Genomic DNA, 22,072 nt, shown 5'->3' with positions numbered 1-22,072 from the left:
AACTTTAGGTTTCTTTTCCATCAACTTTTTCAGCTCAGAAATGAAGATGAAATCTGACCTGTATGATCATAAGCTGATTCACTTAAACACAAATAAAATGATACACAGAATTAATTTTTTCCATTGTAAAACATTAAATATTGAAAAACTAAGAGAACTGGTGGGTTTTAAAGAGTTTGGAATTACATCAAAAGCTCACCAAATATACTAATAAATAAAAATGAAAACATGTTATGTATGTGTTGCATATGATACCAAAATTAAAGATTCTGTAAGTGTAACTCTATTACTACATTAATCCTTGATTAAATTTTTCAACAGAAATAATGACTATACAGTCAAGGGTAGTGAATTTTGTGTAAAAAGCAGGAAATAATTAGGTATCCCAGGTGCAAGACATTCAGGTAAACCTTGACAAAGTTTACAATAAACTTCACTGGGGAAAGAAGTAGGGAAAAAATAAAAAAAAATAAAAAATCAGGGAATCCTCTGCCACCAAACAATCCTGGGAAGGATTGCAACATGATGCACAATCAGTTTATGGCTTCCTTATGACTTCCACAGCATGACACCAGACTAGACTTAGCCTTCCCTCCCAGCTTTCTGCCTAATATTATAAACAGATGCTTCCCCTTTTGAAAACATTTGCAACAAGGGAATAATTGACCTTACAAGAATAAAACATATTTATATCTACCCTGTCCAGGTATGTCCTAAAATAGCCCAGGCTCAAGAAAGCAGAATTTCAATCAGCAGAATGAGAGCTAGAGTCCATTCGATTCCTATAAAAAGACTGATTTACATTATATCCTCTAAATAAACAGAGAATCAGGATTTCATGGCATCATTTCATTTCACAGAAGCAATTCCCTTGTAAGCAGAATCAAACAATTTTTCAACATGTAGAACAATAATATCTTGTATATAAATTCAAAGACAGCAGTGGTGACAAACTTCAGTGTAATTTGAAATTTAAAGGAAGTGCTATTATCCTGCACTTCCTCAGTTTGTAAATCTGTCTGCCACTTCTTGCAAAACACCACCTGCATCAGAAAATTTGACCACTTTCCTGTCAAACACTCCACCCCCTCTCAGATGATGGTATCCAAAAAAAGACTGTGAAACTCAAACACAATGGGAAGAGAAAGAGCTAGTCAATGAAAATGGCAAGACTTTACAACATCCCTTAAGGATGAGAAATGAAATCTGCATTTAAAGTATGAGTAGGAAACACATGGTGTGTCAACAGATAATTTTTGCAGCAACCATGGGACATAGAAGACACAGTCCACTGTCACTTTGAATAACTGATGAGTCCACTGTGTCTCACTATCCATGTCCTTAGTTTACTCCTTTTCCACTGCCAAGCAGAACAGCCTCTCTGTCCGACACAGAGAACTCCCTCAGTAGAGCTCTCCACTGCTTGCCCTTCTACAGAGGAACAGTTCTCTTTCACACTTGCTACTGTTTGTTCAGATAAAGACCTGTTGGGAATTTTCAATATTCAGACTGTAATCTTTTCCACATTATTCTACAGATTTGAATGTCTCCAGAATGTTACAGATTATCTGTTCTTGGGTTTGTGTTAAGGGAATATAACATTTCTTTTCATGTATCTGCAGTTACACCCTAATCACCTCATTATGCATTTAAGAAACCTCCCTGTTAGTATTCAAGAACACAGTGGTCCACTGCGAACTCTTCAGTAACATTTTTTTCTATTCCTCATCATACTTTCTATACACTACAGGCACAACAAAACCTGAAATATAAATTGTTTCTGTTTGTTATTTTTAATATACACCATCATTTTCCATCCTTTCCAAAGAACCCAAGTATTAATATCCTGCCATACCAAACACAGTTTTGGAACACAGATATCAGATGGTATATACTGCCACAAAATCACTATTACTCACGAGCACACATGAAGAAAATGCAAACAAACTTAAATTTTCTCTTTATTTTCCACCAGAAAACTTTACAAATATTTACTTCTGGATCAATTTTAGTGAACGCCTTTATTAATAGAAGTAGTTATCACAGGAACAACTCCCCAGAATATAGCTCAGTTTCTATTTTATAATGTTGGTCCACCATGTCAGAGGCAGATGCTGGTGATACGGCAGCAGAGGTTGAACCTTCCCACCAGTGTCTCATTGCATGTTGTTGCCGTGTGACGGCAGCAGAGGGGCACTCTGACAAAATGGCATCTGACATGGAACTGTGGATGAAGCAAAGAGGTGTTGCTGAATCTCTCAGTGCAGAAAAAATGGCACCTACTGACATTCATTGATGCTTGCTGAGCAGTGAGGCGGTGGATGGTGCATTTCAGGAGTGGCAGCTGTGGGTCACTTCTGCTGGTGCAGATTGTTATAAGAGCAGCATGCAGGCTCTTGTTTATAGCTGATGAAAACACACAGCTCACAGTGGTGAGTGTTGAAAAGCAGTGATTTGTAGCTGAGTTTGCTCTATCAAATAGTGTTATTGTGCTCTTCATTGTAGTGTCCACAGAAATAAATAGGAGGCATAGCCTTCAGAGCAACTTATGTATATTGAAAATAAATTTTGAGGTATCAGCTATTTAGCTTATTACTGGAATCCACATTGCATGTCACATGAGGAAATTATGAAAGAATATCTTATTTCCAAAGATAAATATAAAACTTCAAGTACTGACACAGCTGCCAAGTAAGCTGGGCTGTATTTTGAAGCCACACTGTGTCCCACATCCCTTTTTCCCACCATAACTGAAGTGTTACTGTGTTCTAGTGGGTAAAAAAAAAAAAAAAAAAAAAAAAGGAAATTTTGGATCGAACAGGTGACATTTTTCGTAAAAAATATGCAAAGCACATTAGCACTTCAACTGCTTTGACATCCTCCAATGCTGTAATACTAAATAAAATGTGTCATTGTTCATGTTACACATGCTACAGCCTTACAGGCAGAGAAAACCCTGCACAGAGAAAATGGGTAATCCACAGCACAGAGGAAAAAAAAATGTCCTCAAAGAAATCAGGAAATTTCACTTCATGATGGCCAAACATTGTATCCAATGTTGAAGGATGCATTCAATAGAGACAAGCATATCCTAACATCCTCCCAACTTTCTTGTACCCCTAATGATAAAGTACTGAAATTGTATTAAAATCAAGATCAACACATCAGTTGTCTGCTTCATCTTTACAACTCAGATGACGTTAATAGCAAGGGTAGGGGAATATGCTTGTGAGTCTTATATTCCTATTTGTTAGGTATCTGAAGAAAAACATGGGAATGGTGTATTGTAAGTGCGAAGTTTTGTTATTATCACTATATTTTCTCAAGCTGCACAGAAAACACACAACACAGACCTGGGTAGCATTTTTAACACTGATAAAGGCTTCTATATAATTTGCTGAGAAACCTTGCAGCAATAGCAAAAAAATTAAACAATAAAAAAAGAAGGAAAAAAAAAAAAGGCCCATTCGTCCCTCAGACACAGGCATGGAATGATGTGGGGCAGAGGGATTCATGCACATACCTATTTTGTATTATTCCCTAAGGATGCATTCTGTCTCTCTTAGGCTGTGTACAGCTCCACTAAGGTCAGTTATATAGATCCTGGCTCTGCACTTCAAAAAATGCAGCCACAAGAACAGTTCCTTCGATTACTGTCAATTCAGGCATACAACGATCTTATGAGCAAGTGATATCTTTGATAGCAGCACATTTCTGAAGACAATATTTTTGCAAGTGATCCTATGGCAGGATGCTATCCCATGATACATAGCTGTTACTTCCTCTCCCTGTGAGACTTTCTTTTTGTTTATTAGATTAAGTTACTGCTGCAGACATATCCTCACTTTGTGTCCTTCAGCAAAGGAACTGGAGGCAAAAGTCTCATTGATTTAAGACCTGAGGGTGAACTAGTAATCCCAGTGCTTCAGGAACTCGTTTGGAAGAGAGACTATAAGGTCTTTAAGGCAAAAAGATAAAGAAACACCAAACACACTGAGTTCACACAGATTATATCAACTCCAGAAGGCCCTTTCATGTCCTTTATTTTCTCTTTTGATTTTACACTCTATAATAAAAACAGCCAACTATCCCAAAGAATCCAGGCCTACTGTAAGTCCAAAGGCATTTTTAGGTGAATTGATGTTGCAAAGTTTCTAGGTCCTTAAATCCATCAGAATTCACAAAAGGTAAGTTAATGTGATGCCACTTCCACTTACTGGGGTCACTTTCCAAGGCAAAGGCAATGCCTGGCTGGTTCACAAAGCTTCTTGGCAATCTTTTCCAGCTTTTTTTTCAAATGGACATCACCAAATATTCATAAATGTTTGTCAGTAATAGCACATGAAACAAAATGGAGATGTGAAGACCTGTCTAAAAGAAGCAACTATAAAACTGTTATTTATAAAATTCAGTACCAAGTACCACTTGACTCTTTACAGTTCCTTGCACATACATCATTTGTAGAATACCCCACAAAGACAGCACGTCCACTCATCCCAAATGATGAAACTGTGACAAAAAATATCCTATCTGGTGAAGCCCCACTGAAACTCCTGCTCAGTATTGCAGGAGAAGCCACAGCTAGAAATAAATTTTCTGAATGCTTTTCTCTGGTCTCTCAGACAGTCTGATGTTAGCCCTGGGTAATGCCTAAAAGCTTTTGGAAACATTAGCCCTATGCTCTGCACATCATGTGTATTTTTAGTGCGCAATTAATAACATCATAGCAGATACGTAGCAACGTGAGTAACAGCTGACAGACATATGCTGGTTACATGAGCAAGGGGAGTGCTCTCTGAGACTGCTCTTGGCTACAGGACCTTTCAGAACAACGGTGGCAATGCCAGCTCTCCATCTCGATGCCACCCTGTGCTCCCACCTTTTCACCCACCTTGCACCTGTGGCTGCCTGACCTCTTGATAGCTGATGAAGTTCCACTTAAACAGATGCAGCAAGAACTGAAAGAGACTCAGAGCTACACACAGAAACAAAGCAGTGTTCATGCATTTCTCAGGCAGATGATGAAAGGTCTCAGTACTAAAAAAGCCATCTCATACTCCCCGCAAGCTTCAGCACCCTTTCTGAACTTCAGGCTCCCCTGGGTGCTTTGCCCTTCCATTATCAGTAGCAGAGAAGGGCTGCTTTTCTCACAGGTGTGTGTATTTGCAATAGGAACTGTTTTATTCTGCTTCTCTTGTATAGATCTGTCTGGGCTTGAATACTCATGCATGGCCAAAGCCACACATTGCTCACAGAATGCACCACAGACCTTTTCACTGCCACACTGCCTCTGCAAGGCTATGGCTGTGCCAAGGCACAGAACCTCCATGCAGACGTTCCCTGGCTCCCAGGGCATAGAGGTCACTATATAAAGGGTGGCTGGCTCCATGCCCCTCCTTAAACAGGCAGGGATCCTGTGAGGATGCTAAGGAGGGGAGAGACCTCCTCAGTCCAAGATCCTCTTCTGGAGAGAACACCAAATTTCTGCTTTAGACATCCAAATGGTTAGATGTAGAATGGGATGGATAATGCAGGGGACACTCTTCTCCCCTCAAGTGAATCTATACCTCCCACAGACAAATAAGAAAGACCATCAACCTCTAGCATATACTAAATTACATCTAACTGTGTACTGCTGTGGAACTGGGGTCTTGCTGTGTGTTGCTGCACTCAGCTCATGAAATATTTCTGTAATAGTAACAGGGCATTTGTGAAAATGAAGTTCAGACTGGAGTACAGCAGACCATGCAACAGTGAGCACCTGACTGAAGGCAATTTGTCATGCAGAAGTTCTGCAAAGAGAACTATGTTTTCAGAGTACTGCTTAAACTAAGCCATCTTTTTGAGGACCCCACTCAACCCACTTGTACATAATGTATTTTTCTTGTTTGAAGCAGCATTTTGTTTGCAAGGACGTGGCTATAGCAGCCAATGCCACATCCAAGGCAGAATAAGAAAGCAGAGGCTTTTCCACCCTGCCCCCGAGGCCACAAGGAGGGAGGGCTGTAGGAAGGTAAACATAAGGACGTGCTCTCTTCGCATTTATCAACACATTAGAAATATAATTTCCAGGTGTACTCCGTGAAATTAAATCTTTCCCTTTTTTAATAAGTCTCTGCAACATCAACTTGCTCATTTGGATGGCCTGGATGATCACTAGTTACATGCGAATGCGAGATAATCCACTCCAAAGTCATTAATGCTGTGGTGTGATTTGGCTCCAGTGGAATCACGACACAACTGGATATGACTCAAATAGGGCTCCATCTGCAAACAACATATAAAGAACCACGTTATGACATTTAAGCAGTATGGAACAGCAAACAGCGCTTCATTACAGGAACCATTCCATAACTGAAAGTGACCAACAACTAACCCACACTAACATCAGTTTAATTCAAGACTTCCCTTCCAAGGAATAAAAGCACAGCCTGCTCCTTAATCATTTTTGGATGAAGAAGCTCGCTGAAGCTTGCGTTGCCACCAAGATACTAAGAGCATAGAACACACTATCAATGTGAAATAGCACGACTACAAAAGTAAATACGAAGCAGAATCACTAGGACTCAGTTGTAAATTTTAATAGTGCCGTGGACAAAATCACATTTGCTTTTTAAGGATCCATCCTTTCTTTCTTTCATTCACCAAGACATAACTGGATGTTCAAAAGGTTACACATGCAGAACAAAACCACCAATTCTCCTTCTTGAAATAAAAGGTTAAGCTTGTAATACACACGACTTTGGCATACCATTTCGTGCAATTACTAACTACAATCCCTGATCTCAGAATGCAGAAGTAGCGACTCTCCTCCTCAAAAAGCAGCGCCTGCTTCGTTTAAGCCAACTTCTGCTGCGGGAGGGAGGAAACACGCAGGCGAGCACGCGGCGAAGGGACACCAAAGTCAACAAATACTCTTTTGGCAACAGCCATCCCTCGGCGCGTGTTCCGGCACGCCTCGCGGTGCTGCCCAGCACGGAGAGCCCAGCAACACCCCCTCCCTGCGGCGGGGCGCGGGATCGGCGCGTGCGGGAACAAAGCCGCCGCAAGCCGCTGCCCGGCACGGCCCGCTCCCACCGGGGCTGCCCCCACCGCCGGCCACGCGCAGGAGCTGGCAGCGGATCCGCGCGCCTCTGCCCGCAGGACGAAGCCCGGGAGGGGGGGAAGCTCAGCCCGCGGCGCGCACCGCGCCGCCACTCACCGCGCCGATCCGAGCCGGTGTGCGGGCACGCCGACGCGGCCGCAGGTGCCGCGGAGGAGGAAGCGGGGGCGGGCGGCGCTGGCGAGCCAACCGGGGCCCGGCGCGGCGCCGTGAGTCACCACGGCCGCGCAGGGCGGCCGGGCAGCTGGTATAAGAGCGCCGCGGGGACACCCTCCCCCCGTGCATGTCTCCGGCTCCCTCCTCTGCTCGTCGCCGTTCTGACCGCGGCGTCTGCACGCCCGCCCTCCCCGCCTCTCCTCCCTCCCTCTCTCTGTCCCCTCGGCGCGGCGATGCGGTCGAGCCGACAGCGTGGAGACCGGAGCGCGGTGGCCGGCGGCGGGTGTGGGGTGCGGCGGTGGGCGCTCCCGCGCTGCGGTGCGCTCTGCCTGCTGCTCGCCCTCGGCTGCCTGCTGACTGCCGCCAACGGTGAGTGCGGGGCGGGGGGGCTGGGGAGCGCACCGCCGGGGCTGCTCCCGCCGCTCCCCGCGATTGCTTCTTCCCCTTCACCCCTTTCGGTTGTTTTTGTGTCTGGCTTTTTTTGTGTGTGCGCGCGTTGTCTGGTTGGGGTGTGCTTTTTCTTTTGTGCGGGGGGGACTGGGGCTCCGCGGAGAGGAGGGGGAGCGCGGGGCCTTCGGGCTCTGCCTGCCGCCGCCACCCTCCGCCGCGAGGCACCGCTTCCACGGGCGGACGGAGCACGCACGGGGCGCTGCGGGTGGGCCCGAGCCCGCGGCCGGCTCGCCCCTCCCCGCCCCGGAGCGGCTCTGCCGGGAGCGCCGCGGTGCCGCCGCTGCTGCGGGAGGTTTGGCGATGCCCGGCGGTGAGAGAGGGTCTCCGCGCTGGGCTGCGAGGAGCGAAGCTCCGGGACGGCCCGCCGTGCCGGAGGGGTTGTCAAACTACTCGGCAACTTTGGCTTGGTGGCATCCAGCGGCGCTGGCGTGGCTCGCTTCGGGCCAGCTGGAACCACCGTGGGGGATCTCCACCTGGCGGCGAGGTTGAGCCTTGCCCGCGCTGAAGCCCTCGCGGAGCGGGCCCTCGCAGGTAGCTCAGACGGAGATTGTTGCCGGTGTCGATGTGGTTACCTCTGCAGCAGTGGAACTTAAACGTTAAGCTAGCTGCATGGTTAATTAAAATCATTTTCCCTTTGGCTGGAGGGATAATTAATGAACGGACTTCTCTCTTTCTCCGGGAAAGAGGGGTCAGGCATTGCAGGCAGCTCTAGTCCTCTGAGTTTCTTCATTCAGTTTGAGGTAGTGGCCTCCTAAAGCAGCTGGCTCTGCTTGTTCCTCTGTGTGCGGGTTTCCCAATCACGATTGCAAGCTTTTCTGGTAGTTGGTGTCATATGACAGCACACAACTGTCACATGTCTAGCTGGCCTCAGAGAAGCAAACTGACTATCTGCTTGAGGAGTGGAGACAAGTGGTTAAGGCAGAGCTAAGAAAAAAAGCTTTGGATGCTTTAACTTAGTTGGTAATGGTAGCTGTTCCTTCGCCCTGCTTGTAAGTTAGTTCCTCAGAAGTGGGTAACCTGGGAAACAGTACAGTGACGTTTCTTACACTTGGCCTGTGTAGTTACTTGTCTTCTTCTTCCATCCAAGACTTATCCTAAAGAGGATGAAAGGTATGAAGGTGCTTCTGATGTATGACCAGCACATGCAGAACAGCTTTTGAATTAATGGTTGTTTGATATCAATCTGCAAATCACTAGATGGCTAGTGACAGAAGCAGCAGCCAAGCTATGAGGCTGCTTCAAAGAATGGTGAATTAGAGTGGTAGTGTCTTGCTTAAATGTCTGCCTGGCATTGCAGAACTGTGCTTAGTGCAGGATGGGACTGAAGGTCGTGATCAGCTGGAGCTTGCTGAGTGTGGCCTTCAGAACTCGAGAGCTGTCTTAAAGGAGTAGCAACAGATGATAACCTTGGTGGCTGAGTGTTTGGTGCTAACAATTCCTTATTTGTTCACAGACTGAGAAAAGTAGTTGCTTTGGTAGATCAGCTGCAGGAGAAATGGCACCTCTTTGGGATGCCTCCTTGTAGTGATTGTAAAGTTATAGCTTTAACTCCCAGCTCAGCTCTTGTTCCATTTAGCTTTGTGGGTAGCTCCCCTGTTGTTTTTGGTCAAAGTGGTGTTACACTGTAAGTCACAATATACTGTGCAAGCCTTTACTAAGTTATTCTAGCTTGAAATAGCATAACTAAAGACTGTGGGAGTTATTTTGGGATCTCCTGAGTGGCAGGCTTAGTCTAATAGCTCTAGTGTGCTATTTTGGGAAGGGTTGGCTGTTCCCACTCCGAAAGCTTGGATAAGAACGTCTCAGAACTAGCAGGAGTCAGTCACTTTATGTTTTAGCTAGTAATACAGAAATAACTAGAATGCTGTGTGACCAGGCGAGCAGATGTCTACTTCTGTTAGAAGCAATTGGACAGTAGAGTGATGCCAACTAATAGCAAGCTGATAGCTGTGGCCTCTATACCCACTCAGCTGGCTGAGGTCTCCCCTCTGGCACTACTAGGCAAGCTGCTTGTTTGACAGCTGTTGACCAAGCAGTGTTAATGTTGAAAAACTGCCTGCTGGTATTACTCCCACTCTGAAAAGGAGTGAGGGAAGTACAGAGTGTATGTGCCCATGTTCAGTTGTCCTGGCACTCTTTAAACAGTTCCCACAAAACAAATTGTTACAGCTTGACTCTGTCAGTGTTTTACTTAACTAGTAAGACTGCTGAAACATCAGCAGAGCTCAATAAGCTGCTATTTCAAATCATTTACTTACAGCATGAATTTACATTATACAGTTGGCAAGTAAAACTGCCCTTGTTCTCCTTGCTTATGCTCTGTCCAGTGCTTGCTGTTTTCTAATGCCTGAGAGCTCACAATATAATGTGAAATGGATCTGTTTTAGAAAGTGGATTGGCTTCCCTGCATTTGGAGACTGTCTTGCATATTGCATGTCATACACAGAAGATATAAAATAGCAAGTTGAGTTCTACTAAAATTAGATGCCCTCTCAAAGCCGTGGAAGGCTGAAACGGAGCACCATTACAGTAGATCAAGGAGGAGCAGGAGTTTTGCATCATGCCATAGACATGTGCAGCCAAAACTCATGCATATACTCACACACTTGCCTGCAAGCATTACATGGAACAGCTCTGGCTTCTCTGCTGAAGAGGCATGCTGTTGCTTTCACTGACAGTTATAGCAGAGCTTCAAGACAAAGCATATTCCCTTGAGGGACAGGGACATACCATTTCAGGATGGAAGATATTCTGGAGAGTTCACTTCAAGCATCATGCACAAAAGAGTATCTGACTTAAGCATATTAATAATCAGACTTAACAGTTTGGAGACAAGAGACTTAATTCCAGAAAGAAGTGATAAATTATCTTGCTCTCGTAGCATTACGCTTGACCTAGCTTTAATAATGAGAAAAAATCTGGATATGTCATCGCACTTCCTTTTGTGTCTACCAAGGAATGCTGCTATGGGCCCTTGTTTGTGGGGACTATGTTAACAGTCAGATGGTGGGAACTAACTCTGTCCATTATTGTCATTTTTGTGACTTTTGGGGCTATTACTGAAGTAACTTACATGATGAAAAAACGTTGTTCAGTTATAGAGCTGATATCTGAGCCACCTTTACAAACGTTAGCTACATTAGCTTCAGAGTACTGGAATGCCAGTCCAGTTTGAAATTTAGTCATGTTCAAAAGCAGCTTGCTTAAAGTCTGTGGAGTTTTTAGAATACAGTGATAGGCTGTGGGCAGCAGGAGCCTGTTCATGAGCATCGCTTTGCCTTGCAAACTTGACCCTGCCTTAAAAATGAAAGCTCAGTATTGTGAACATTGGACTGGTTTACTTCTATCTGACAGGTAAATTGTTATACTGCTTAACATCTGCAGTTGTATGGTGAAGGAAAGCTTCTGGTTCTACTGTTGTGATTCACAAAGGTGACAACAGTAAAATAATTAAGAACTTGACATAAGCATGAAAACATCTGTTTATTGAGTTTGGGATGAAACAAAGGAAATAGTGCTAAGTAGCACAGGGGCTCACCTTCTTTTCTTTTCATTGAAGGTGCAAAAACAAAATGTGAGGAATCCCAGTTCCCGTGTAGTAATGGACGCTGTATTCCTTTACTCTGGAAATGTGATGGTGATGAAGACTGTTCAGATGGCAGTGATGAAAGTGCTTGTGGTAAGTAGTCAAGCAGCAGTAGTCCCTCTGCAGGTATATTCAGTAGTTTGCAGTAGGAGTTAACAGCAGAAAGTGGGTAACTGGAGAGATGTTTATTCTGACCAGCAGATCTTACATCTCTAATACAGAGAAGAGGAAAAATTGCATAGAAAAGCTGGGGGACTATCTGGATGTCCTGTATCAGTATGATGCAGCTGAATTTTCCTAGTTTCTGGAAGTCTTCTGAAATTGAGAGAATGGCTCATGACTGAAACTTTATTTGCTGGGGTGGCAATTGCCTAGAATGCAACGCTCTTTTCAGTTTTTGCTTGAAAACTCAATAGAAGCTTGTTGCTGTTAGTATGCAGCTGGTGGCTATTGCAAGGTTAGAAGTCCTGTTATGTGTGAAAGCAGTTCTGCTGCATTTCATGTAAACACTGATTCTATCTCTGGCTGCCAACTTGATGGTTTTTTGTTGACATGAAGGCCAGGGCAGATGACTAGACGTACTTGGAGACAAGGCAGAACAGACTTCATATCCAGCATTGGTATGGCTGGACTGCTGGTCTGCTTGAGTTATGCAGTTAGGTTACATAGTACCAGGCTTCTGTAATGGCACCGCAAATCAAATGCCTTGATAATGAGCATAAAGTTCAATATCTGAGAATAGCTGTTAACAGACTTCAATTTAACTCATGTGTAAAGAAATCGTGGCTTTTCTACCTACCTAGCTACTCTTCTTTAACACTAGCAGTCCTTCAATGTCTGCTTTTGGGAGTGTGTTTCTGTGTTCTGTATAGCTCTCTGGGAAGTGTCAAATAGTGGTGGTAGACTGGTGGAGGGAAACACCAGACATCCAAGAACTAAGGTTATTGCACAGGTTTCCTGGGGGTGAGGTAGCTAATCTCTAGCTACCTACAGAAAATCTGAGATCTGGTATAAAAAAAGTGCCTGTCATTTTCCCTTTCAGTGAAGAAGACATGTGCTGAATCTGACTTTGTGTGTAACAGTGGTCAGTGTGTGCCGAACAGATGGCAGTGTGATGGGGATCCAGACTGTGAGGATGGGTCTGACGAGAGTGCTGAACTGTGCCGTAAGTGTGCCTTGCCCATCAGTGCAAGCAAGCCAGCAGGTTGTAGCCATTTGACTTCTTGCTTGCTTGTCACCTGGCTTGCTTCCTACAAAAAAAAAGTTTCACTTGTCTTGGAGATGCACCTCTATAAGGACTAGCTTGGCTTTGGCTACATCAAGGTCTTGACAAGACTTACTGCTGATTAAAAGGATTCAGAACTAGGAAGTCTGCACTTGTATTTGGCTAAAGATAGCAAATATTTCTGTTACAATTAGAGATGCTAAGCACAGGATTGCAGGCCTGTGTCTTGTTCGGAGTGATCATCATCCTCCAAGTCAGCTACTTTGCGAGTTAACCAGGGCTAGCCTTAGGAACTGAGCGATTGACTTTGAGCTGGGGGGACAGATGCAGAAGTATTAATCTCTGACTATGAGATTAGCAGCCTTGGTCCTAAGTACAGTCCTAATCAAGGGATACAGGTCTGTGGGACCTATGAAGCCTCATTCTTTATCAGTAGGGCCTATGCTAAGGTGCAATCACTGTATTTCAGCCCTGAGTTTAACTTCACTTTGTATTTACTCTTGCCTACTACTGTGTATTGCATAGTCTTCCACAGTTTAACAGTTTGTGATGTTCAATCACAGAAACTACTGTGACAGAGATACTTGCAAAAGATGCTTCCAGTTCTTTTTTTTTTTTAACTGAATACTATAGACTAATATAACAAGAGGAAGAGCCATGGTAGAGCCAATGATTTCATTGGATGCTGGCTGTGTTTAGAGCAGAAACATTTCAGACTCAACTTTGAGGACAACTACTAAAATCCAAGATCAATAGCTCTTAAATTTTAGAACTCTTAAATTGAACTTAAACTTTTTTCAATAGATATGAGAACATGCCGGGTAAATGAAATCAGCTGTGGTCCTCAGTCAACCCAATGTATCCCAGTGTCCTGGAAATGTGATGGTGAAAAAGACTGTGACAGTGGAGAAGATGAAGAGAATTGTGGTAAGGGGTGAAATGGTGGCTGCATAACTCTATTTGAAATTGACTTGTCTGAAAAGGAGCTAGCTGGACAGTATACCTGGGAAGATAAATTTTTTTATATCACTATTTCCTTAAACTTAATCTGTATTGCAACCCACTTAATAAAGCAGACCGTTCTAACAGTCCTCTACGCTTTGAAGTTAAGAAGTAGGACAGTGTAAGCTATTCAGCATCTGTTTTTTTTTTTCTCTGGCTAGTTTTGGCTCAAGCTGTAGGCTCGTGTTACATGTCAGACAAATCATCAGAACTTTTTCTTTTCAGGGTTTCTTAACAGGTAACTCTAGTTGCTTCTTATATTAAGTTTGTCTCCTAATAATGTAGCTGGGATTTGTGGCCAAGGAGGCAGCTAATCTACTACATTGCCCTGTTTTACAGTATTTTGCACACTTATTTCAAAGTGTAGATTAGGGAAGCTGGGTTTCAAGCATTAAGGGGCAACTTCAAGCCAGTCCATAAGTGAAGCCAAAGCTGCCAGTTAGAGTGCAGTGTTTGTGGCTTGTTCTAATGTTTTTGCTGCAAGTGAGTTGCCTGAGGTGTCCTGAGACAAATTTGCTGTAAGCAGAGTTACAGGGCTTGCTTCTACTACAGCTACCTTGTCTGGATGGCTTAATGAGCGATGTATCTTTGGACTTGTGCTCTGCATCTGTGGGGTAGCTGTCTTTTTCAGCAAGCAAATGATTTAATCTGACAAGTATATCTACAGACAGCATTTCTAATAAAGTTGATAGAACTATCAGCCTAGGCATACTGAGCTGCTAGCTACATTACTATAAAACCAGTGTTATCTGTACCAATGGAAGTTCTGTGACTGCTTAATGTCACAGGACCAACTTTTGCAAGATCTTCATCAGCTTATCTTCAGTGGCCCAGGTAAATGGGCCACTACTATCCTGGGGATCTGCACAAAACACTTCAATTTCAAACTACAGTGCATGCTGACCATCTGGCTACCAATACCTTAGACTGTATTCCAGAGTTAGCAATTCTCTTACCTTCTGTCTCTGGTTCACAGGTTCTGAGCCTGTTTTCCTAAAGGCTAGCATGCTAAAGCAGAACAAACTCACTGCTTCAGAGGGAGGTTATTTTCACTCAGTAGCTCAGAACTGATGTTTCTCACTTCTTATGCTTAAGGCAAGGACAGCAGTTTATATGTTGCATGTGCCTTGTAGGTGGTCAGTCAGGTTATCCTAGAGCTGCCTTTGTACAGGATGTTGACCTACTGTCAGCTTACAGCTGATGGAGCAAAGAAACTGAAAAGCAAAACATGTTCATTCAAATGTCTTCCTTGTGATAACCTGCTAACATTTTTCACTCCTGTTACTCCAGGCAATGTGACTTGTAGTGCAGCAGAGTTCACGTGCAGTAGTGGACAGTGTATTTCCAAGAGCTTTGTCTGCAATGGTCAAGATGACTGCAGTGATGGTAGTGATGAGTTGGAGTGTGCACCTCCAACATGTGGTGTTCATGAGTTCCAGTGCAAGAGCTCAACTTGTATCCCTATCAGCTGGGTGTGTGATGATGATGCTGACTGCTCTGACCACTCCGATGAGTCTTTGGAGCAATGTGGCCGACAGCCTGCACCTCCTGTGAAGTGCTCTACCAGTGAGGTGCAGTGTGGCTCGGGTGAATGTATCCACAAGAAGTGGCGCTGTGATGGAGATCCTGACTGCAAAGATGGAAGTGATGAAATCAACTGCCGTAAGTTAACTTGGTCCTTCTTCTATAGGAGTTGGCCCGTTTTTCCTTTGGTAGACTTCAGGAGTCAAACTGTTTAATGGCTGTCCCCGCAGCTTCTCGGACCTGCAGACCAGACCAGTTCAGGTGTGAAGATGGGAACTGCATCCATGGGACTAGGCAGTGCAATGGTGTGAGAGACTGTCTGGATGGCACTGATGAAGCAAACTGTAACAATGGTAAGCGTGCAATTAAGTAAGACTGAAGACTTGCAGAGATGCTGAAGCTGGCAGCCTCCTCATAGTCTTCATTATCTCAGTTATTCAGTGTTCTGGACCTGGCAAATTCAAGTGCAGAAGCGGAGAATGCATAGATATAAATAAAGTGTGTAACCGTCAGGGAGACTGCAAGGACTGGAGTGATGAGCCTCTCAAGGAATGTAGTAAGTGAACGAACTTCTTATGCAATGCTGACTACTAAATGCTTTCTCAGCTGTCAGAAGTTGGGCTGAAATACTTATGTGTATTTACTTAGTAGCAAAAATAAACAAGAGTAACCCAGTTAATAGGACTGTCTTTATCATAGCCAAACTGACTATTGGAATGACTTTGTGACCTGAAGATACATGAGTCCATTAAACTCTGAAGGTTACAGGATCCTCAGTCTTACTCTGCTGCTGCCTACTTATAACACAAGCAGCATGCTGGTAGCTGAGCATATGTGGTCTTGAGGTGGTTTTCTTGCAAATGACTTCTAGTACCACTGTGATTTTTCTCCTTGTGAGAAAGCAGATGAGTATCTGATACAGCACTCCATGACTTAAGTTTTCAGGACTACATATATATGCTGTTTAAGAAATGACCAATTCTTCTCTTCTAGACATAAATGAATGTTTAGTCAACAATGGTGGATGCTCTCACATCTGCAGAGATCTTGTTATTGGCTATGAATGTGACTGTCCAGCTGGGTTTGAACTTGTAGACAGGAGAACCTGTGGAGGCAAGTATCAAATAAGTTAATAGTAAACCTACTAGTAGTACTGTAGATGAGAACAAAACTAATTTCTCTTTACAGATATTGATGAATGTCAGAATCCTGGTATCTGTAGCCAAATCTGTATCAACCTGAAAGGGGGTTACAAGTGTGAATGTAGCCGTGGCTATCAGATGGATCTTGCTACAGGAGTGTGCAAGGCTGTGGGTAAGTATTGGCATAAGACAATATCCCTAGGCCTGAAGTCATTGCTTTGAAGTGAGGCAGTAAGTGATGTACATTTTCATGCTGCTGTTGTTATGACACTGGCTGTGCTCTTAACAACGTAAATTGTACAGGCCTGGGCAGTCCTAGCATTCTGAATAATGCTATGACACAGCACTTAAAGCTACCATGTCTACCTCACAGACTTTTTCCCAGGGGAGGAGGGTGTCTATCATAAAGGAAGAAAAGAATGGGGTATGAGACAGCTAAGATGTTTGTCAGCATTCATTTCCAGGTGTGGAATGGCAGATACTAAATTAACAACTCATTAAAACTGTCTTAAAGGCCATTGGTATGTGACTTGATGTCTAGAAATATAGATAATATATACTCTTTTCTGCAGGGAAAGAACCATGTCTAATTTTCACCAACCGACGGGATATCAGGAAGATTGGCCTTGAGAGAAAAGAATACATTCAACTAGTAGAGCAGCTAAGAAACACAGTTGCTTTAGATGCTGATATTGCTGAACAAAAGCTTTATTGGGCTGATTTCAGCCAAAAAGCAATTTTCAGGTAAATGGACTTAGCCTCTAACTCTTAGTGTTACCCTTAGCATCCTGCATTTTACCCAAGATTTTCCTGATGTCCATGACTAAGTGGAACAGGTACAATCTCCTGGAGCTAGCATGTGTATACTTGTAGCACTTCCTTGTATCAGGTTTGTGACTTTTTATAAGGTGTCTGTTTTACAAGTACATCTTATAGAATGCATGCAGCTCCTGGGCATACAGCATTTGCTGAAGTGTGCAAAGCTGTAGTCTGTGGGGACGAAGAGGAGTAAAAGCAAGTAATTTTTGTTTTCCAGTGCCTCTATTGATACCCGTGATAAAGTTGGTACACACACTAGAATCCTAGACAACGTATACAGCCCTGCAGGAATTGCTGTTGATTGGATTTATAAGAATATCTACTGGACTGATTCATCTGCAAAGACCATTTCAGTGGCCAGCCTGAATGGCAAGAGAAGAAAGGTTTTATTTCTTTCTGAGCTGAGAGAGCCAGCTTCTATTGCTGTGGATCCTCTGTCTGGGTGAGTATTTGTCCTAGTTCTCTGGATAGAACAAATCTACTATCTAATCCATGTGTATTCCGATAGCTGACTTACACAGCCTTTGTCTAGCTACTTGTTAGCAAATGTCAATTTAAGTGATACCACACAGTACTATATTGTGTTATATAACATAAATTCTGCTTTACAGCTTTATGTACTGGTCAGACTGGGGTGAGCCAGCAAAAATTGAAAAAGCAGGAATGAATGGATTTGACAGACAGCAGCTTGTGACAACAGAAATCCAGTGGCCTAATGGAATTGCTCTAGGTATGCTGAGTTTGTCTCTGTGCTAGAGGTAGTGTGGAGCTTTAGCAGCCTCGGCTACAGAAGCCAAGGTCATCCTTCAGAAAACTATTTTCAGCTTTTGATATTGGGAAGTTCTTGCATGCCTAGAGACGCTACAAACAGGTGCAGCACTTCAGATGCTGAAGTGGTAACCTTTCCTGCACTGTTCTGTATCCTAGCTGAGGCACAGTGCACTTAGGCAGCACTGCAGCAGTTTTTTGTATTCCCATATAATAAGAAATGATATGGTAGCACTGCAACTATTGTTGAGCCTGTGGGGGTTGCAGCTTTTGCAGGAAACTGGCAGTCTTGTCCATGTTGCCAATAAGTGGTGGTGGTTGGTATTTCTTTTCCTCTCCTAGATCTTGTAAAAAGCCGTCTGTATTGGGTTGATTCCAAGCTACATATGCTGTCAAGTGTGGATCTGAATGGCCAGGATCGTAGACTTGTGCTAAAGTCTCATATGTTCCTTCCTCATCCTCTTGCTCTAACAATATTTGAGGTAAGAATGGCTTGCTGCAGTACTTATCAGAGCTCTTCTTCCTAGTACGTGGCTAGCAATTATGATGCTGAAAGAAACACAGAGATAATGGGAGGTAATTACTGTTTTCTAGGATCGTGTATTCTGGATTGATGGAGAGAATGAGGCAGTCTATGGTGCCAACAAATTTACTGGAGCTGAATTGGTCACCCTAGTAAACAACCTCAATGATGCACAGGACATCATTGTTTATCATGAACTTGTTCAGCCTTCAGGTAACTACTACAGTTTATAGTTAAATCAACATACTTGCATGAAGCCTGCCGTGATTGTGTGTTAGCAAATGGTATCCTACCCCCGTATAGCTATCTAATTCTGATACTTGCCACTTGAAGCTTTCAGCTAGCCTAGCATCCCCACTGGGTTTGAGTTGCAATTTTTTTTTTTCTAGTTGCAATTTTTCTTGCTTGGGCAGAGCAGATATAACCTGCTGAGATAAACAACGCACTAAAGCAACTATTGAGCAAAAAAATTATGCTGTACTTCTGGAGCATGAAAGCTCATCCTGTCAATCACTTAAAATGAACCTGTTCCAACAGGCAGGAACTGGTGTGAAGAGAACATGGTAAATGGAGGCTGTAGCTACCTGTGCCTGCCTGCTCCTCAGATAAATGAACACTCTCCGAAGTATACTTGTGCATGTCCGGCTGGATATTTCTTGCAGGAGGATGGTCTGAGATGTGCAGGTATGGTAACAAACTTCTTTCAGGATGGATGGGGGAAGAATTGGGAATCAGGATACTAAACCTGTAAGAGGCAAACATGACAGTGCAAACTGACAATTTGCATGAGTAAATCTGATATCTTGGAGAGGGTGGTCTTCTAGCATGCATTAAGCTGCCCTCCAAGTCTGCAGGTACTGTTCAAAGTCCATGCCTGGCTTCTGTATCATCATCGTTTGCGATAAGACCTTGTGCTTCCACAGCTTTCTGCAGACAGCAGGCATGTGCACAAAGCATATCTGGTCCCTTTGTTAGAAAACTAGGGGGTATGAACTAACATTGCTCTACAGTGAATCCACTATCTTGAAATGCTCATGGATTAATCATGCTGAGTTTATGTACCTCCTTTCCAGTTCCAAGCAAACCTGCTGCTGCTAGTACACTGAGTGCTGGCTGTGTGGCAGGCTTGCTTGTCCAGCCTAGTGGCAGTAGAATCTCCAAGGTGTCTCTTAATAAATTGCATGTCAATTGACTGCTCCAGTCAAAGCAGTGAATGTGAGGACGTGGTTCTCCATTGGCTGAATGTAGTGGCTGCTGTATAGGATAACTATGAATGTCAAAGGCTGTATTTGACCTGCAGACTTTATGGAACCAAATATTATACAGAGGGCCTGAAAGGAGGAGAAGGGTGGCTTATTTTCAGTTAATTCAAATAGAGCTTATGCCTGTTTAACTGGCTTACTTGGTTCATGGAATCACTTTTGATCAACACCTTCATTGGAAGCTGTACTTAATGAAATAACTAATGTCAGTGTTTCCAATAAAGCTAACAAGCTGCATGACCATTCTGCCATCTGCTAAACATTCGCTGCCATGGCTGTCATAGTTAAGCCATTGCAGAACTTCAGGATTAACTGGGTTCTTGATCTATAATTAGTTTCAGGTACTGGAACAACTGTGGCTTACACTGAGGCTAAAGATACCAGCACAACTGAAAAATCTCCAACTGTTGGACTAGTTCCTGGAGGTACTGGTCCCAATAACTCAGATTGCTAAACAAAATATAAGAGAAATGCAAACTGACCTACTAGCATACTTGAAATCTTCTCCTTTGCATGCAAGTAGAAAAAACAAGCTACTTCATGTATGTAGTAGAAGTGCAACAGCTGGAGTATGTGATAAACAGAATTTGTTTATTTATGACTGTATGGAACCTATAGGTTCCATGAAATGCCAAGAGTGCTCAAAGAAAGGTAGCAAAAAAACTTACTGTTAAGATAAGATGAAGCCTCTTAGCACTGTTCTTGTAGAACATTAACTTAATAACGTTGGAGCAACTTTTGGGCTTAATGTCTTAGTAAGAAATCTGAAAAAAATCTGCTAGTTTGTGATTAAGCAGGCTCACTACTTTATAAATTCTTGTGCAGGATTCAACATCAGTAGTGTGGTGTCTGAAGTAGCTGCAAGAGGAGCAGCAGGAGCTTGGGCTGTTATTCCTATCTGTGAGTACCATTTGTTGAGATCCCTTTTGGTGGGATAACATCTTGACTTGATGCTACTCTATACTTAAAATGTATGTCTCTTCCTATAGTATTGCTAGTGATGGCTGCAGTGGCTGGCTACTTCATGTGGCGTAATTGGCAGCACAAGAACATGAAAAGCATGAATTTTGATAATCCCGTCTATCTGAAAACTACAGAAGAGGATCTCACAATTGATATTGGCAGACATGGTGGTTCAGTTGGACACACCTACCCTGCAGTAAGTAAACTGATTGACATGCCTAAGGTTCCAGGCTAGTCCTCAGAGTGGATGTAGCAGAGAACTGCCAGTTGACTTTCAAGATGAGGCTGGATCAGACCCTGAGCAACCTGATCTAGCTGTGCATATCCCTGTTCATTGCAGGGCAGTTGGACTAGATGACCTTTAAAGGCCCCTTCCAACTCTAAGGATTCTATGATTCTGTAAATTGGGAGAGGTGTCTGTTTTGGAAAGCAGAGACATACTGACTGCACAGAAACTACTGGGCTGAATCAACTGAGATTCATACTTTTAATCAAGATTTAAGTTGTAGGCAACTTCTGCTGTATTACTCGGGTGGAGTAAACCAGTACTGAGTATGGTTTCTAGCCTGCAGAACTAGCACCTACTTCAGACAGCCCTATAGCAAAGATTTGCGTTGTTGGTTTTTTTTTTTGTCCTTTATTGGTAAAATTGTAGTTAACACACTGCTTTTCTTTTTACAGATATCTGTTGTAAGCACAGATGATGATATGCTGTGAGCACTGGATCAGCAATCACTTTCTGTTTACTTTGTGTTTTACACTTACGGGGATGATTAACATGCTTGTGGCTGAAAGACTTCCTCCATTCTTGGAAGAATGAAGAAACTTTCTCTGTGTATGGAACACTTACATAATTAGCTGTTTTATACAGCTTAACAATCAACTCTGTAAATACCTGTCCACAACAATTCAGCTTTTAGAGGTTATTGTTTTATCAGTAACCTTTGAATTGGTCAGTCAGTAACACCACTGGCCAAATACAAAGCACTTTCCATAGAAAGCCATATTCCAGCCACAACTTGTGCTATAGTATAACAGCTGTACATATGTGTATATACCACTTGTAAATATTTCTGGAAAATCACTATCAAGCACTTTGAAATACTTAAAATGTAAATTATTGTACACTCTTTTTCAATGGTTGGGGCAATGGCAATAGGAAAAAACGGGTTACTATGATTGCCAAAAATTTGTAAGCATAAGTAATTTTGTATGTATGACTGAAACAATCTTGTCTGTTACCTCATAGAGCTCTACAGGTATGAATGCTCTTTGGGGAAACCACTGTAAATCTGAAATTCAGAGAAGGGGGAGAAAATAAAAACAAAAAACAACAAAAAAACTAAGCAAAGTATTGGTCTCCATTATTCTCCTCCTACTGCAGTGGAACATATTATCTCCAGAGTCAGTCAGTGTGAAGTGCTGGCTGAAGTTATTTCAGAAGTACCTAGACTGTAAAGGCAGTCCTGACCTGTCAGCTGACATTGTCTTCTATTAGTCCAGCTGCACAACTGGAGTAGTATTTTATAGCTACTATCAGTCCTCAACTA

The 22,072-nt window shown here is 43.1% G+C and overlaps 1 protein-coding gene and 1 long non-coding RNA gene across 3 annotated transcripts; one reads left to right on the top strand and one right to left on the bottom strand.

Annotated features, from left to right (window-relative positions):
• Nucleotides 1-3,999: 3,999 nt before the first annotated feature.
• On the bottom strand, nucleotides 4,000-7,632 carry LOC149913047 (uncharacterized). Its single transcript, XR_016461815.1, has 2 exons — nucleotides 7,202-7,632; nucleotides 4,000-6,267 (listed from the first exon to the last, which is right to left on the bottom strand). It is a non-coding gene; the product is annotated as an uncharacterized LOC149913047 (long non-coding RNA).
• Nucleotides 7,365-21,864, top strand: VLDLR (very low density lipoprotein receptor). 2 transcript variants are annotated; one of them, XM_031610448.2, is made up of 19 exons: nucleotides 7,471-7,627; nucleotides 11,268-11,387; nucleotides 12,337-12,459; nucleotides 13,324-13,446; nucleotides 14,812-15,183; nucleotides 15,276-15,398; nucleotides 15,479-15,601; nucleotides 16,039-16,158; nucleotides 16,234-16,359; nucleotides 16,760-16,931; nucleotides 17,224-17,448; nucleotides 17,618-17,736; nucleotides 18,117-18,256; nucleotides 18,369-18,510; nucleotides 18,835-18,981; nucleotides 19,895-19,984; nucleotides 20,385-20,459; nucleotides 20,549-20,718; nucleotides 21,204-21,864. In XM_031610448.2, the coding sequence occupies exons 1-19, from the start codon at nucleotides 7,492-7,494 to the stop codon at nucleotides 21,237-21,239; spliced, it is 2,682 nt and encodes an 893-aa protein (XP_031466308.1). In that variant the 5' UTR covers nucleotides 7,471-7,491; the 3' UTR covers nucleotides 21,240-21,864. The 2 variants fall into 2 exon arrangements, with proteins under 2 accessions (XP_031466309.1, XP_031466308.1); XM_031610449.2 differs by lacking the exon at nucleotides 19,895-19,984 and having other exon boundaries at nucleotides 7,365-7,627.
• The last annotated feature ends 208 nt before the right edge of the window (nucleotides 21,865-22,072 follow it).

Source organism: Phasianus colchicus, chromosome Z (genome assembly GCF_987193195.1).
Source record: "Phasianus colchicus chromosome Z, bPhaCol1.hap1.1, whole genome shotgun sequence".
Classification (NCBI taxonomy): domain Eukaryota; kingdom Metazoa; phylum Chordata; class Aves; order Galliformes; family Phasianidae; genus Phasianus; species Phasianus colchicus.
The sequence above is the reverse complement of the archived record's forward strand: the minus strand, read 5'-3'. Positions and strand labels throughout refer to the sequence as shown.